The following is a 16,877-nucleotide window of genomic DNA, read 5'->3' on the forward strand; positions in this document are numbered from 1 at the left end:
GGGGGGGGGGGATGCTCGAGTCTCACAGTGGCCTAATTAGGGAGAGGATTTGAATGAACACTGACATGAGCATCAGCCAGATCAATTGAGAGATCGGCCGAATAACATTTCAGTGAGGGAATGAGGGATGGGTACAGTGTGGGGACCCCACATCCCGTCACAATAGCTACATCTTCTCATCTTTGGGGTGTCAACAATTAGCCTGAGAGATTGCTTGCTCATGAATGTGCTCACCTGTTTCCATGTGATGCACTAAGCTGAAGGCATCGTTCTGCTCAGGGTGTTAAAAACATCTCTGCCCCCATTCACCCCCCCCCACTGCACCTGCACAAGGTCGTTTTGTGCCCTTCCATCAGCTGATTATCAAGTGAATAATTGCACATACAGCTGGTATTAGCGCGTGGTTCATAATTTGTATTGCAATGCTGATAATCCACATCTATTTCTCCCTTCTGCTAAAATTCTGCCCTTTTTCTCTCCCCGCAGACTCCTCAGAATCCTCCCTCCTCCTCCCTTCGGTTTCTCTCATCCTCTCCCTCCCCCCCCGGTTCTCTATGCTCAGTTCGGTGTGTGTATCCTCTTTTAAAGGGCGCAAGGGTGGGAACAAGTCGTCCAACAAAGCATGTTACAGCGCAGACATGACTTGTCCGTCGGAAAGCGAGAAAATCGTGATAAACTGCGGGGGGGTGCGGCATGAAACCTACCGGAGCACCCTAAAAACGTTGCCCGGAACCCGCTTATCGTGGCTTACAGAGCCGGACGCTTTCACCAACTTCGACTACGACCACAAATTAGACGAGTTCTTCTTCGACCGCCACCCGTCAGTGTTTTCCTTCATCCTCAACTATTACCGCACCGGGAAGTTGCACTGTCCAAACGATGTGTGCGGTCCCCTGTTCGAAGAGGAGCTGGCTTTCTGGGGCATCGATGAGACGGACGTGGAGGCGTGTTGCTGGATGAATTACCGGCAGCACCGGGATGCGGAAGAGGCACTGGACAGCTTCGAGAATCCAGAACCGGACGCGCCGGACGACGAACCAGCGCTGGGCGGTGCGGATGGGGACTTGAAAAGACTGTGCATGCAGGAGGACGCGAGGAAAGCTGGCTGGTGGAAAACCTGGCAGCCCCGAATATGGGCACTGTTTGAAGACCCGTATTCCTCCAAATATGCCCGGGTGAGTTACCCCCGTCTCTCCTAGAGGGACCAACTTGTTTCTGTACTGTTGCATATTCTGTCTCCAGACGTCTCAGAGCACTGCTTGAGTCATGTTAAGTTTTTTTTCAAACTTTGTTGTTCTGTCCACATCATTTAAATCAGTCCCTCTTCATTATCTGCAGGATGTCATCCCTAACAGGATAACTTTTGTATTAAATGGCAGGATATAGACTCACTGATATTGAATAATTAATGCTGATAGCATAAGGAAAATGGAAATTGGTAAGGCAGCTATATCTGTTGATGGATAGCCTACTAGTTGATATAACAACCACGGTTTTTGTCCAACACATAACCTAATGTATACTTGATACAACGCCTTTCAGTCGAGCTGGATTCACAATGAATGCGGTTGTTATTGGTATTATAATTCATATCGTCGTATTCTGCTACCTGTGCAGGTTTAATACATATCTTACTCTAAACGCGGCATCCGCTGCACCTGCTCCATCCAAACGCCTTCATTAGGTCACATTTGTCCGTTTACGATGCACATCAATGCGCCGTATTTCACGGCAGTCTTATTTATTGTAGCACCGCGCTGATTACGCTCATTTGACGCCAGTTTGACAGTGTTGAAGTACATGTCTTCCCCCACATACGTCCTTGGTAGTGATTCAGTCTGCTGGATTGTTTTTTTCTGCCATGCCCCCTTTCCCAGATGAATGCTACATGGCCTTTACGCACGGATTGTGTTGCTTTTACGCACACCTTGCTCCTAATTTGGAATACCTATTATTGTTTTCATGTAAACAGTTAATGATTTCCCTCTTAAAAGCAAACGTTAGATTGCATTTGATCATACAGGTGTAAGAGTAACAAGTGCCCATGACTATGTTTTTGATGCATGCTTTTTTTATGAAAACAGTAGGGTTACAGACAAATCCAGCTGCTTGATCACAGCTGCTTTGATTTGGGATTTAGTGAAATGGTTGATCATCCTTGTCTTGCACCCTGTCTATGCTTTTGTTGGTGCTACTTTCACTGTTATGAGGGTGTGTGAAGACTCATGGTTACCGTGAATGTATGCACACTGTAGGTGCACATGCAAAATCCAGACAGCAGACACTGCAGTGGCCAGTTCATACCACCATCACTCTGAAAATCGCTCACGGTCTGTGAAAAAAAGAGACATTTTAAACATATATCACTGAAAAATCAGCAATACATACTGTATCTACAATCACCGATAAACACAATAGCTGCACAGAAAGGCTCAGACTTTCTATTTCTAAACACACCTCCCCTGGCACGAGGTATAGATCTGCATTCCTGGATTCAGTTCCCACCAAAGGAAAGTAAAGTGTTGGGCTGTGACAGACAGACAGTCTGGTTTAGGCCAACTGATCCGCCTCTCTGGACTTGGGATCAGGCAGGAAGTGCTTCTCTAAGTGTCACTCTCATCCCAATTGGATTGATTTCTCACTATCCAACCCATCTCTACCCCTACTCCATGCAACAAAACAGCTCATAGTGGGGTAGTCATTTGTAGAATGTGCAAACGTTGCAGGAAAGGGAGACAGCTTTGGGGTTTGGATTTTCTAATCACATTGTGTATATAATGGTAAGAGCAAGGCAAAACAGATGCATGTTTATGTAAAGAAAAGTGGATTTGGTTCTGAATTTTGAATGATCATACAGCAAGAGGAGGCAGCATTTGCAGCATTGACATACCTTGGATGCCAGCTACAGTATACCTGCTGCCTCACAACTACAATGCTGTATATTATGTAATGTTCCGTTTTACACCACATCCACTGGTTACAGTGGGCAAGATTTCATGAATCATACAACATTCATTGAGTGTAATGGTTGCAGATAGTGGTGTTTGTGATGGAACTTTGGGGTTTTGCAGATTACAGAGCAGGTTGATGCATTTCTGCACAACACCAGCTCTATTTGTGGGTGAATGAAGCCCCTTTTCTCTCTGTAGGTCTAACAGCCAGCGCTATACGTCAAACAGCGTTGTGACCCAGATCACTCGTTTTATTCCCACCCCCGCTCTTTCTAAAAGTATTCTGTCCAACACGGCAGAACCTTTTGGTCTTTACGGTCCTGAGAGATGCAAATTTTATGTGAAGAGAAGAGAGAAATTGAGAGAGATTAGGACAGGGAAAAAATGAGAGGCTGTTGTGGAAACACAATGAGACAGATGAGAGAGAGACAGAGAGAGGAAGCGGGAGACGAGAGGAAATACAGGGAGAAAGGAGGAGAGACATTGCTCTAATGATTTAGGGTTTTTTGTTTGCATGTCTGTGATTTAACGCATCAGCAATCAATGTTTTGATCAGAGCGTTGGACACACATGCAGGGCTCTTTTTTCCACCTCCTTCTAAGCTCATGATCGCGTGAAGCTCGCTCGTAGATCTACCGGAGCAGCACACACATGTATAAACACACACATGCTGGTGTCTGTGCTGGCTTTTCTGCTGCAGTAGATACGGGAGAGAGGAGGGGGAGCACTGGAGGAAGAGAAAAGAGGTGGAGCGGGGTGGGATTGAAAGGGATAGACGGGGCGAGGGAAATGGAGAAGGGCTGCGATAGTGGAGGGAATCGGGACTGAAGGGGAGCCTTAGAGCGACACGGGGAGAAGGAGGAAGAGGGGTATTGAGATAAGCAGGGAGGAGGTGACAATCACAGGGAGAAAGACATTGCATGATGGGGGTGGGGACCCTTGTCTTAGCATCTTGATTGTCTGTGAAGGGTTTAGCCTTCCTACCTCGGCCCTCCTGCCTGCCTAATGATTGACAATCAATTGATTATCTCCTCTTTTGTCTGTTTTAAAGCCATACTCTCTCTCTCTCTCCCTCTCTATCACCTCTTCAAATCTGAGAATGCTTACAAGGACTAATGCTTATTCTACTCTGTTGGTTTGCAACTGCCCACTGACAACATATATGGACATATATGTTTCTGTTTGATGAAGTGTTATGTAATACGATTTGCATCGGATTTCTTTATTGATCCACGCCTGGTTGATATAGATGTTTTAGTGCAGCTAAGACAACATTGAGCGGTTCTATCATGTTTGACAGTATTTGTTCTTGGCCCACTTTATCTAATTTGTTAAAGATTTTTACTGTTTTAAACTCTAATCTGCTTGAATGACAATTATCCTAATTTAATTTCCAACGATGCACAAGAAGCGATGAGCAGTGGTTATTGTTTTGTATGTTGATTTGTTATTGAACCTGAGGTAATCTTATCTAATGACACTCAGGTTAAAAAATGGGGTTAAAACTAAAATAAAGAATATATTGTTTAATGGTCAAAGTTAGAAAACAGCCCTTAAGATAAAAGATAATTGGAAAAATAGGAATGGTAAAATTACTGAAAGGAATATTGAAATGTTTCAGGTGTTATACAAATATGGGGAAAAAAGCTTTAGGTGGGCATGAAGCAGTCAATTGTGGACACTAAAAGTCTGAATGAAAGAGATTATATAGAGGGAATGTAACATACTGTACATTACTACAATGTACATTTGTGCATAAATACAAATTTGAGATGCAGAACTTTCTATAACTGTCTTTATAAATGTATTATCTACTTTGCCAAATGAAATCCACTGCTGACTATCTGTAAGGTGTCCTATAATATTGTTCCACTGGTTTAGCTGGGTTTTGGTCACTTCTAGTTTTGCACCAGAAGGGCACAGTTGTCTTTGTCAGCAATCTCCTGACAAAGCACCATTTGTAGCTCAGCATGTACAATATGCCCCTTTTGACCCTTTCCAAATCGGACTTTGTGTGCTTGTATTTGGTTCATTTCAGGGGAGCAGTTACTGTGTCCAGAGCCCACCGCCCTCTCTCCCTGAAGGTCATGTCCTGTGGTTCATTGTTTGCCGTCCTTCTTCCACAGTATTCGGTGTTGGAGCGCACAATGCTGTCATAAACAACAAATGTGACCTACCGCTGTGCTGAACGGCCACAGAACAGGTTGTCTCCTGGCAGAAATGGACAAGATGAGTCTGTGTGGGTTTGGAAAGACAAAAGGTTTTTACTTCTCCAACTGGCAACTCAAAACAACTGCATTGTTTTTGATTTTGACAGTATCAGACAACCATTTATACTATATACAATGTCACTTTTATTGCACAAGTTTTGTTTGCCCCAAAGCCACATTGTTTCACCCAGTACCTCCTAACTCTGGTCGGGATCTCAACGGGAACTGTGGTGAGGGTGACTGTTAATCGTTGGGGCAGGACAACAAACCCTGGACTCTACCTTGCCTTATTCCTCCGTTCCTTATTGAGTTTACCAATCACACATCTTCAGAGCTTTAGCGTCCCTCAGCAGTGGCCCGCTGTTGGCGATGATGTGAAAAAGAAATAATGGTGCTCTTTTGAGACAAAAAGGTCTTAAGCGGATTGCAATAAACCTTTACTTTCAGCAGTGGGGTTTGGTATTCATACTTCCAAGTAGTTTCCATTCAAACCCCGACCCTGCTGAAAGGCCTATTTCCCACTTCCATTCTTGTGCCTCTCCCTGTGGGCTGCATCTGAAAATAGCAGAGAGAGGGAAAGGGAGGCCTTAATTCATTCGCTGTTGGCAAATCTAATCCTCCATTCCTGGTGAGAGGATGTACCTGTATAACCATTCAGCACATAAGCAATACTTATAATACAAAAATTTGAAAATAGCTGAAGCACCAAACCTGTCTTGACAGAGAAAAAAAGGATGGAGGGAGATATTCTTAAGTGCTCACCAAGTTTATTAAGGTAAACTGTTCTCCTCGAGTGCTAGCTGCTGGCACAGGCGGGATAATTAGTAAACCTGCCTCTCCTGTGCCTGCAATTGGTAAATGTATTGTGTTCTGTTTCAATTTTCCCTGACAATGTTTTGTACCGCAGGCCGTCTCATGTTGTCTTTGCATCCTCTGAAGTCACAGTCCCTCTGTTTGCTGCCTTGTAACTTGAGCAATGACTGTTGATGATACTTTATTGTATAAATGCTCGTGGTCTCATAACAAGGACAGAGACATGATCGCTGTTTTAAATACATAAGAAGCACTTTAAATGTGTAAAAACAGCAGTTGGAGCAGTTTGATTTGGAGTAGTATTAATACAAAATTACATGTATTTATTGTGAATACATTTTATATCTTCTGGGTGTTATGAAATTGCTGTTGTGGTTCATTTTAACTATGGTGGATCAAAAAAAAGCTGAACTAGTATTACTATTAAATTGATAGTTTAACATTTTGGGATATATGATTCACTTTCTTGAGTTAGATGAGAGGATGGATACCACTTATACGTCTATACGTTACGTGTCATTTAGCTGACGTTTGTGTCTAAAGCAACTTAAAATTGCTGATGTATCACAACGGGAATCAAACCCTGATCTCCCACGCCAAAAGCATTGTTGTATCCACTGCTCCATCACCTCGCGGTCAATATGGAGCTACAGCCAGCAGCGGGTTAGCTTAGCACAAAGACTAGAAACAGCTAGCCTGGCTCCAAATCAAGTGAATTTGCAATTTTCACGTGCCCCTCCTATGTTTTTGGCCAGTAACTTCCTGGAGTCTCCTGGTTGCCTGGCAACTGCACAGATGCAAGAAATAGTTTGGAACATAACCCACAGAAAAGTGTAATTTTTTACACTTAGGTCTTTTCTACAGATGCAATAAATGAGATATAAAGTGTTAATGAGAGCGTGTTAAAGGTGCTGGTAGACAAATTGTTTACCTTTGGACAGAGCTAAGCTAAGCAGCTGCTTTCTCCAGCTACACATTTACCGGATGGACATGAAAGTTGTATTGATCTTCTCATCTAACTCTTGGCAAAGTAACAAATAAGCGTATTTTCAAAAATGTCAACATATTGCATTACATTTCAGACAGAAGCATTTTACATGTGTGATTATGTTGCAAAAATTGCTTTCCTAACACTCAAAGTCTGTTTCTTCTTCCTTCTTGGTCCATTTAGCTGTGCTGGTTAAGTGCTGAATCAGCGCTCCTCATCACTGTACTGACAGTCAATTAGTTGGACCTTGTGGTAAACCCTGGACATTTTGTTCTTATGCACTGGAACCAAAATGATTCAGGACACTGGCATGGTGGAGAACTCACACAGCACCAGAGCCGATTACAGTGGTGGGAGTCCGAAATCTCTAAATGGGCCAAATCTTGTCAAATCCCATGAGAGAGGAGTGTATTGTGTGTATTATAGTTGTACAGATCACCACACACACATGTACAGTATATGTAAACAAACCAGTACACAGTGTGCTTATACTCACAAAGAATAAGGAGCTTCAATTGCGTAAAAGTCCTTTCACTGCATCAAGCTAGTCAATTATTCATGAGCACTATCCAGCACTTACTGTAAAGAGAGACTTAATGTGGTATAGAAACACATTCACCCATTTTCATGGGTGACATGCATGCAGCTTACATTTGACCCCCTCCAACACCTGGCTGAACATAAATCTCTCAGTACACTGACCTTTACACACTGGCCCATTCTCTGTAAGCGTAGCTGCCCATAAACCATTCTGGGAGTGTTCTCACTTGCAACTCACAGATAAATCACTTCATTTGCCACACCTCCACATGTAACCCCGCAAATCACTCTCACACATGCCAATGTCCCCAAAACCTGCCTTTAACAAAGACATAGACCAACAAGCTGAATGTTAATTAGCTGAGAGATTAAATTACCAACAAGCTTGCCAATCAGTCATCACTTTTTGGGCTGAAAACTAAAACACATTTTATTATATAATATGTTTATTGTTAAGTAAATAACTAACAAAAAAAGTTAGAAAAGTTTGTTTTATTTGCACAAAATATGGCTGGGCAATAAATATATTGTTAAAACAATGAATATATTTTCCTATGTCACTTCTGTTGGGATATTGAAAAACCTGGAACTAAATTGTGTTAATGCAAAACTTACATCATTTGGAAAACGCTTTACAATTTGATCCTAGCACGTTCATTTTGCACTAAAGTTCCTAATAAACTGAGAAATGTTTATTTACATTTATGTAATTACCAGAAAACGTGCTATGTCGGGAAATATATATATATATAAATATTATTATTATCGAGATATGAAATTAGCTATATCAGAACAGAAGATGTTGGCCATATCCCACAGCCCCATTCCACAGAAGAGAAGTTAGAATCAGCAAATAATACTGGAGTTAAATAATTAAATATCACAAACCATAATTTGTTTCCTCTCAATCGACTAATAATGTCACAATCATGCAATTAAATAATGTTACAGAATAATGCTGGCTGATTATAAAGTATGCAGTTCCCTTTCACATAATACAAAGAAAAGTAGCTTACCCTCATATTTAAGAATCTTCATCCATGGAATTTTGGCATTTATGTTTAAAAAAAGACTACTTTACGTCATGTAGTCTATAGTCGGCCACTTGTCGTTAACCCTGTGGCACTTAAACAGTCAAACTCTATCCCTGCTCAATCCCTTGGAAAATGACATTGGAGGGCGTCACTTGGACAATTCCTGTGTGACCATCTGCTTCCTTGTGATTGTCCCTCCTGTCCAAGTGGCAGCAGAGTAGAGGCAGAGCGAATATCTACTTAAAATAGAAACCTGATCTCCAAAAGTGTGGAATGGTGTGATTTAGGAGTGAATTTGCATGGAAATGTATCAGAATGTTCTGTAGGGGTTTGTTGGCTCATCCTCTGAAATACAGGCATTTCATGACTTAATATCTTTTTTGTTTATCTTTATGAGCAGCTTTAATACGTGTAGAACTCCTGTTTACCAAAAAGTCCTTTCTGCACGTCCCATTTCATTTTCTGTGTGAGGAGCTATGAGGTAGATTACGGATAGTTACCGAAGCACAGAGGGACAAAGACAGATGGAGAAAGGACAGAAGGGACATGAAGGCAGTCAGTCATCACTGCAATTAGAACAGGGCCAGCTTTGCCAAACTCGCTTTAAGTGTCTCGAACAATATGAGGATGGGCGGTGGTCGCAAGGACAAATGCACATAACATGCTCCAGTAATCCGAACTGAATACTAAACAGACGTGAAGGAAGGGACACATGTACAGTTTACTCACCTCCACACAGTATTTGTTTGTCTTCCAAAAGGTTTGACAGGACTGCAGTAATGGAAGGGACCTGAACGCTGCAGAACAGATACGACACTGAGAGCAGCATGTGTGTGTGCGCGAGTGTGTAGGAGAGCTTACCGATTCAACTGTAGCATGTCAAGGAGTTGAGTCATTCAGGGAATGTCTGGAACAGAAGTCTGTGTTGTGATTGAAATTTTACTAGGATCACTTCCAAGAGCACTGACCTCAGGGAGGCAGTTTTTCTAGCGCTCAGAAAGTAAAGTGTACACGAGGATTACCCCGAGCAGAAGCTAATTATATGGCTAAGTTCAGTGCCACCTCCCTCCAGCCTCGGACGGTCCTTCTTCTCATCTCCTCCTGCATTATGGTGTTTGATGAGCCTTATGCACACGCTTTTAACACATATGCGATCACGCAACCATCCCGTCACGTCCCTCCTCTCTGCCCATCTGCTCCTACCAGTCCCACCCTTTTCCTTGCTTCGCCTCTCCTGCCCTTCATTATCCCGCAGTGTCCCGTGTTGGGTGCTGGCTGGGTGACCCCTGCTTTAACTGCTTGTCCCGGCTCAGACACAGACGACATCCACCCATGTCGATTGCATTCCCCTTGAAGTGAGACAAGGGTGCAGTTCCTCTGGGACAGGAAGAGGAGAAGAAAGGCTCACAAGAATTTGATATCTCTTCTGATATTGCTTTCTGTCTATTGTCAGTCAGTTATCTGCTATATCAGGTAGTTAAAACAGCGTAGTTATAGGAATTGTCCACTTCTAAACAGTTCTAACTCTCCCCCAAAACCATTTGCATTTGCACTGGTCCGGTGGCCATTGTCTGGTAAGAGGGACTAAGGAAGTGACGCAAGCACAGCAAAAGTCTTTATAACGTTAAAATCAGAAAACAGATACATCAAAAAAGTATGAGCTAAACACTAAATCTAATGTAATGTATCTCATAATCTCAACAAGTCTCCCGAATAGAAACAGGTATCTCTCCCCAGCTTCTGCCTGCTGCGCTGTGGCTGTGTGTGTGTGTGTGTGTGTGTGTGTGTTTGTGTGTGCGACGGCCAGGCAGCTTGTGGAGTTTAACTCCGAAAAGACAGTTTGTCATGTGTTGTAATATTTAACCAAACGAACCATAAAAGCCAAATAAAAGCCTTTTACTTACGAGCCCAATCTGAGAGACCTCCGGCTTACAGCGAGGTCTCCGAGCATGACTGGCTGAGCAAAGAGCTAGCGACCCCGGCAGGCGCTAGCTTTTTAGACTTTATGGAGCTTCTCAACTCAAATTGCAAATTCGGCAAAGATTTTCCTCAATACAGCCTATATTCAAAATCTCAACAGTTATTTTTCGGGAAAAACATTCTCAGAAGTGAATTTAATTATCAATACGAAAACAAAAAATTCCAGTTCTGGAAACCCGACTCTCGTTGACCTAGATTCCTATGCTGAAAAGGGAACAGCGAAAAGACCCTGCCATGAGGTAGGAGCTGAAAGAGGAATTGCCTTCAGAGGAACTTAATCCCCAAACTGGTCCAGTTGGAACACGAGAAAAAAAGGGTTCTAGGATTGTTAAGATGTTATGTTCTAGGAACTGCAAAAACTGTCACCAGCTACTCACTAACATTGTCTGTGTGCCGTTAGGTGCTGGGCATGTAACATACAGTGGGTTTATACATAAACACAGTATATATATCTACACAGTATATTTCGTATTAATGCTATGAGAGCTGTGAAAATAAAAATAAATAAAAAGTTGCGGGCAATTAAACCAAACAATCAGCCGGAAGAAGCTAAACCGCTCCTTTGAGCTGAGGGGAACTGTAGTCATGAAATAGCGTTTGTCACTATAAGCAAACGCAAACTTAGTGTCCTTGTGATCCATTGAGAGCTACAATGATTAGTCAACAGAAGAAGAAAAAAAATCGCCAACTAACTTTATTAATTGATTAAAAGTAATGTTTTCTGCAAAAACGGAAGACAATGCCATTTTCAGTCTCTCAAATATAGCGCTTTCCTGCTTTTCTGTGTTTGGTATATTAAACTGAATATCTTTGGGATTTGGACTGAATACAATTATTTACAATACGATTATATATCAAACGAACAAATAAAGACATTTAAAAACATCCCCTTGGACTTTGAGAAAGTGAGATGGACATTTGTCATTATTTTCTGACATTTTACAGACCAAACTATTAATTGAGAAAGTCGGCAAATTAATCAATAATGAAAATAATCGCTAAAGGCAGTCCTAGATCCATTGTTAGTAAAAAAATGATTGGTTGTATTTGCTTTGACTCAATAACTTATGATGGTCCTTTAACATTTGACAGAATGATTATTCAGATTATTTAATGTAATAGATAAGTGCAGCAAGTTGCTTTCCTAATGATATTAACTGTATTTAGTAACATAATGCAACATGACGGTTTGAATACTAACTGTGGGAAACATTCTTAGACACGTTTCATGGACCATGCTTGCATTACTTAAAGTCACACGAAGAGGAAGCCTTGAAGTTGAGGGTCATAAACAGCCAAAAGCCACTAAAGCAATTCATAATTTAACACGTAGCAGAAAAAAGGCGACATGAAAAAAAAAATGAAAGACATCTTTTCTGTACTGCTCTCTCTCTCTCTCTGCCTTTCCACTTGGTTTTGCTGCTTGTCCATTTCACATGCCAAGTCCCTAAAGGAAACTCTCTCTCTCTCTTGACATTTTAGTTGTTTCTTTGTCTTGTAGAGTGTTTGAATGTTAGGTTTACTTTTATTTCATTTTTTTGAATCTCAGTCTAAAGTAGCAGAACCTTTGACTACTCTGCAGTTTTTATATAACAGCGATGATGACAACGGTGATGATGATGGTAAAAGTGAAGGCTATTCCTGTAAACCCACTCAAGGTTATGCTCACACTGCACGCTAAGTGGCTGCTTTGGAAGTCTCTGAGTGGAGGCAACGGCCATTCACCTAAGATAATAGATAAATCCCCCAATACAAGTCAAACCCATTGGTCGGGTAGCCCTTCAGGAGAACGTCCTGTATTTCACATTGTTTAAAGGTTCATTTTTCATGCCTCATTCATGTGCAGATTTCACATCATCCTTCAATGTCTTCTTATCAATGCTGACTATGCAGCAGGGGTTGCCCACTTGCTTTGCCCTCTGGGAAAGACTCCACATGTTCAGTCTTACTGGGCGACGTTTGTCATACTAATGCTGATCAAACACCACCGTCAATGTACATAGAACAAAAGCAAAATGTATTATTTATTTATCTCTGTATCTCTGTCATGGTCAATCACCCTTGACTTCACAAGTGTTAATCTTTCATCCAACAATCAGAAGCCGATTAAATGATCACAGTTTGCCACTTGCTTCTCTACATTCAGCCCTTTTTGCCAGCTGTAGGAGCAGCATTTGGCTTAGTCCTGTCCTTGGTGCCTGAAAGTAGAGGCTAACACAGTGGGTGGTTGTCATGGTGACAGAGAACCAGGCAGGGCTGTGGTAATACTGTAATGATAAAGCTCTTCTGGATGGCGCTGCAGTAAACACAGCGCCGCTAGGGCCCCGTTAAGGAAGAGCACAGCGCACCGCCATGCATGCAAATTGCCCGTAGGGCTAATATCAGCTTCTTCAATCTCTCCTCGATTATATCACTTACATTCCTGCTCTCCCAACACCTCCTCCTTTCTTCTTCTCACTCTCTTTATTGCACTCTTACTCTCTGATGCCCTGCTCTCTCCCCTTGATTGGCGAGATTGGAGATTGTCTTCTCCCTCTCTTCTTCATTCAACCATCGAAACACAATCCACTCTGTCTCTGTCTCTCTCTCTGACTCCAGTTCTCTTAAATTTATGTTGACGATCTTCCCAAATCTAATTTCAGAGTCTAGAGAGCGAGGGAGACTCTATTGGGCCTTGAAGGTCATTGCGCTGCAGGTGTCACACATGGCAGCTTTACTGTAGGGGGTTCAACGCACAACCACTACAGTGTGCCTCTGAAACATACATATATTCAAGGCATTTACATAGCCGTCCAAACATGAACACCTGTACTGTACCTTCATGTTGCAGAGAGAAGAGGGAAGAGAGAGAAAACAGACACAAAGTGCCCAATGAGATAAATAAGTGTGAAGGGACAGACTGCTACTTCACCTTTTATCATCTTCCTTTCTTTCCGTCTCTCCACTCATCCCTCTCCATCACCTCAATGCAGTGGCCATGTAGTGACCAATCCCTATCTGCGATCAGCCAGTGTGCACACACACCTCCTTTGCCCATACGCCGTTTGTCTTGCTCGCATTGTGAGTCACATCCCCACGCACACACACACTTTTGCCAGGCACTTACGGCACCACATGTAAACACAGGAACATTGAGCGCAAACACAGACGCACACGCACACAGAGTGTAGATTTAGGTACGTTTTAAGCAGTGGGGGGCTTCTCTATCACACAGCAGATCTCTGCTTGACAGACGGGCTGCTGTGATGGATTGATCAATATTGATTTGATGTGTAATCCAACTACTGTAGCATTTAATTACTAAAACCATGAATGAATCTTTGTTTTATTGCAAGCAATATTGTATTGTGGCTTTTCCAGCTGGTGTAGAGACTTTTTTTTTTCGTCGTTGGGCAGAAATTCCGTAATAATCTTTCAGCATATTGTAATTCAAGCGGTCTGAAAGAAAACTAGGACTTCTGCATCTCCTCCTTGGCCCTGTATCAGGCTTTAGTAAATCTAGCCGTGATGGGAGACTCACAGGTCATTTCAGAGAGGGAGTCCATTCCTATTAACTGTTCTGGAAAAGCAGATAGACATTTTGAAAAGAGGGGGAGCTGCGGGAGGAGGTCTCCCTCTACTTTAAATTCTGGCTTTTTTTTTGTATGATATAATGGTCAGATTAATTACACTACAGCCCTATAGGTTAAAGGTGTACTTAGCATCTGTTAATCTGCAGATCTTCGTGCATTTTGGGTTTTCATTGAGTGTCAAGTTTTTCTCACAGCTGTTAAGGAATAAGTTTAGTATTTCAGTTTCAGGCTGTGAGATTGAAATACAGATGTGTTATTTCCTGTGTGTATAAGAATTCCCACCAGAGTACCCCCACACCAAAGTTTAATTTAGAGATCGAGGGGGACTCTGCAAATCAGGAGAGGCTTTGTAGTTGCATCACAAATCTCTGATGTCTTTGCTATCCTCACACTGTATCAGCCAGACCACAAAAAAAAGAATGTTTATAAAATATTGTATTGGTTTGGGAGTATGTTAATTCAGGAATGTCTGAGTAAAGAAATACTAGTTCAGGGCTAATTGTTTGGAAATGTATCTGTATTTGCTTAAAATGATACTGTCTGGATAAAATCTGATCAACACAATAGTTGACCCATTTATTATGTATGTTCTCTTTTCACTTTGAGCAGATTTGTGTTTTCTTTTTAACTTGTTTCAGTTGCTTTGTAACACATGGAGCTGTCTTGGGTGGCAAGATTACCCCACAGAGAATTTTCTTGCAGCAGGAAACACCTTTGGGATGCATGTATGGTACATAGTTTAAACAGACCTGCTAAGTATTTTTCAGAGGTTGACGGGCCTTATGAATACTACGCTTTGCTTGGTGAAACGTGAACCTTATTTTTGACAGTATCCGTTTTATGTCAATTTTTTTCAGCGGGCAAATTTACCAAAGGAATACATTAGCTCTTAAATCAGGTTAGGTTAAATATTTTGAAATGGTTCCCTTCACTGTGGCTGAGTCCATAATATCACCTCAAACTTCTTCTGTGATGGAACCTCATATCAGGGTTAAGTGTCATTAGATGGGTGTATCTGATATTATTGGAGATCTTGCCTAATGCAGATTTGAGTCAAATTCCTGAATTTTGATGTCCTGTGGACATTTTATGATATGTAAGAAAAATACACATAGAACATCGTCTGTCAGTCATGGTTGCTTTTGTGACTAAAGCCCGTCATTTACTTTTAGCCTTCAATCTCCTGACAGCTTTTCTTCTTTTTTTTTTTAGCTCTATCATTTCTCTTGCACTTCCAAGTCCTCTCTGCATGCCACATCACTTTAAGATCACCAGAACAATGAGCTACCTTAGTAAAACTTAGCTCAGTATACTTTCCTCTGTCTGTGTTTGATGTTAGTGAATTATGCTCACTATGTAGTCACTAGGTGACTACATTCTGTAGTCACCTTCTCTCACTTGCATCATGCGCTATCCTGTCTGATGGATTGCTTTAACTTTCTTTTGTGCTTCTTTACACATGGATCCACATCGCCTGGTCTCCCTAACACCTGTCCGCCCCCTCCTGTGTCTCCACTTGTGTAGCCTACATAGAAGTTATGATGCTACTGCAGTTTTGCCACTTGTGCGTGTGTAATGACGGCATTCTTCAGGTTTTAAAAACACTGCAGCATGACAAAACTAACTTTGAGGACAAAAACCCTGTTAGACAACCGTTATTACACATCATTAATACCATCATAAGGAATAATGACAACAGTGCCATTGAAAAATAAGAGAGAAACACATTTCTACATGTGAAGGTTTTTCTGGTGTTTAGCCAATTAGGGGGCATCCTAAGCAGGTCCCAATGGTGCTATCTTGCATTGTTAGATTGGGGCTGGTATAGGGGTAGATGTAGGAGAGTGATTGAGAACCTTGGTGTGTGTGTGTGTGTGTGTGTGTGTGTGTGTGTGTTTTCATGATACAGAGGGGGAGAGCACTGCAGCAATCTGAGAAAGTAGGTCAGACACCGACTAGCAAGAAACATAGCTGAGGAGAACAGAGGTACTGTAGGGAGAGGAGATGGAGAGGAAAAAGGCGGGAGAGATTGGGTGTGGGGGTAGAGGCTTGCGAGAAGATAGAAAACCAGACAACCTGGAACAAACTTGATAGTTTAACTGTCAAACTTCTTTTAGGATACAACAAGATACTCCTTAAAATCAATGTCTGGGGGGGGGGGGGGGACTTCTTTGGCTAAATGTTTTTCAGCTAATCTCCTCAATAAATACGGCGGGTCAGAGTCTAAAGTCTTCTGCTTTGTCTGTTTCTGTCATGAAGGCACCTAGAGAAAATATGTGTAGGCTCTCATCCAATTTCCAAAGAAAAGCTGGGAGAGGGAAGCAAGACCTTTTCAAGAAAAACAACCAAAACTGGTTCCCTCCATTTGCTAAGTTATAAGGCTTCCTCTCAGTAGAATGTTGCTTCTGATATTACATAAGTGCATAACGTTGAAAAAACACGGTGACACGCACAATACACTGAAGGCACTTAGGCTTCTTATGAATGTATATATATATATATATATATATCTCCACTCAAGTATGAATTACCTCTCTTTTGCTCTTCAGGCCATGTCTGTTTTATTATTTATTTGATAAAGCCTGAAGTATACTGCATCTATAAATACACTCCAGGGCTTGTAGGAATGGACCACAACGGGGAAAGATATTGCCGTAGCCACGCACACACTAGTGTCGTTGATTCAGTGACAATTGAATGGGATACAGTAGAGCAGGGGTCATCAACTATATTTGTCAGAGGGCCAGAATTTTACCAGACAGTCTCCTTCGGGGCCGGACCCTTATATA

General features: G+C 41.9%; 1 protein-coding gene and 1 long non-coding RNA gene across 7 annotated transcripts in view; one reads left to right on the plus strand and one right to left on the minus strand.

Annotated features, from left to right (window-relative positions):
* kcnc3b (potassium voltage-gated channel, Shaw-related subfamily, member 3b) overlaps nucleotides 1-16,877 on the plus strand; it is a 46,375-nt gene that overhangs the window by 7,022 nt on the left and 22,476 nt on the right. For all 6 annotated transcript variants that reach the window (XM_034860598.1, XM_034860601.1, XM_034860596.1 and 3 more), the window contains exon 2: nucleotides 487-1,175. In XM_034860598.1, the coding sequence (XP_034716489.1) occupies nucleotides 555-1,175 (621 nt within the window). In that variant the 5' untranslated portion in view covers nucleotides 487-554. The remainder of the gene's footprint in view (nucleotides 1-486; nucleotides 1,176-16,877) is intronic.
* Nucleotides 13,900-16,877, minus strand: part of LOC117937003 — a 9,694-nt gene continuing 6,716 nt past the window's right edge. The window contains exon 3 of the long non-coding RNA XR_004655075.1: nucleotides 13,900-13,986. This is a non-coding gene — a long non-coding RNA (uncharacterized LOC117937003). The remainder of the gene's footprint in view (nucleotides 13,987-16,877) is intronic.

The sequence above is a fragment of the Etheostoma cragini genome, chromosome 21, assembly GCF_013103735.1.
Source record: "Etheostoma cragini isolate CJK2018 chromosome 21, CSU_Ecrag_1.0, whole genome shotgun sequence".
NCBI lineage: Eukaryota > Metazoa > Chordata > Actinopteri > Perciformes > Percidae > Etheostoma > Etheostoma cragini.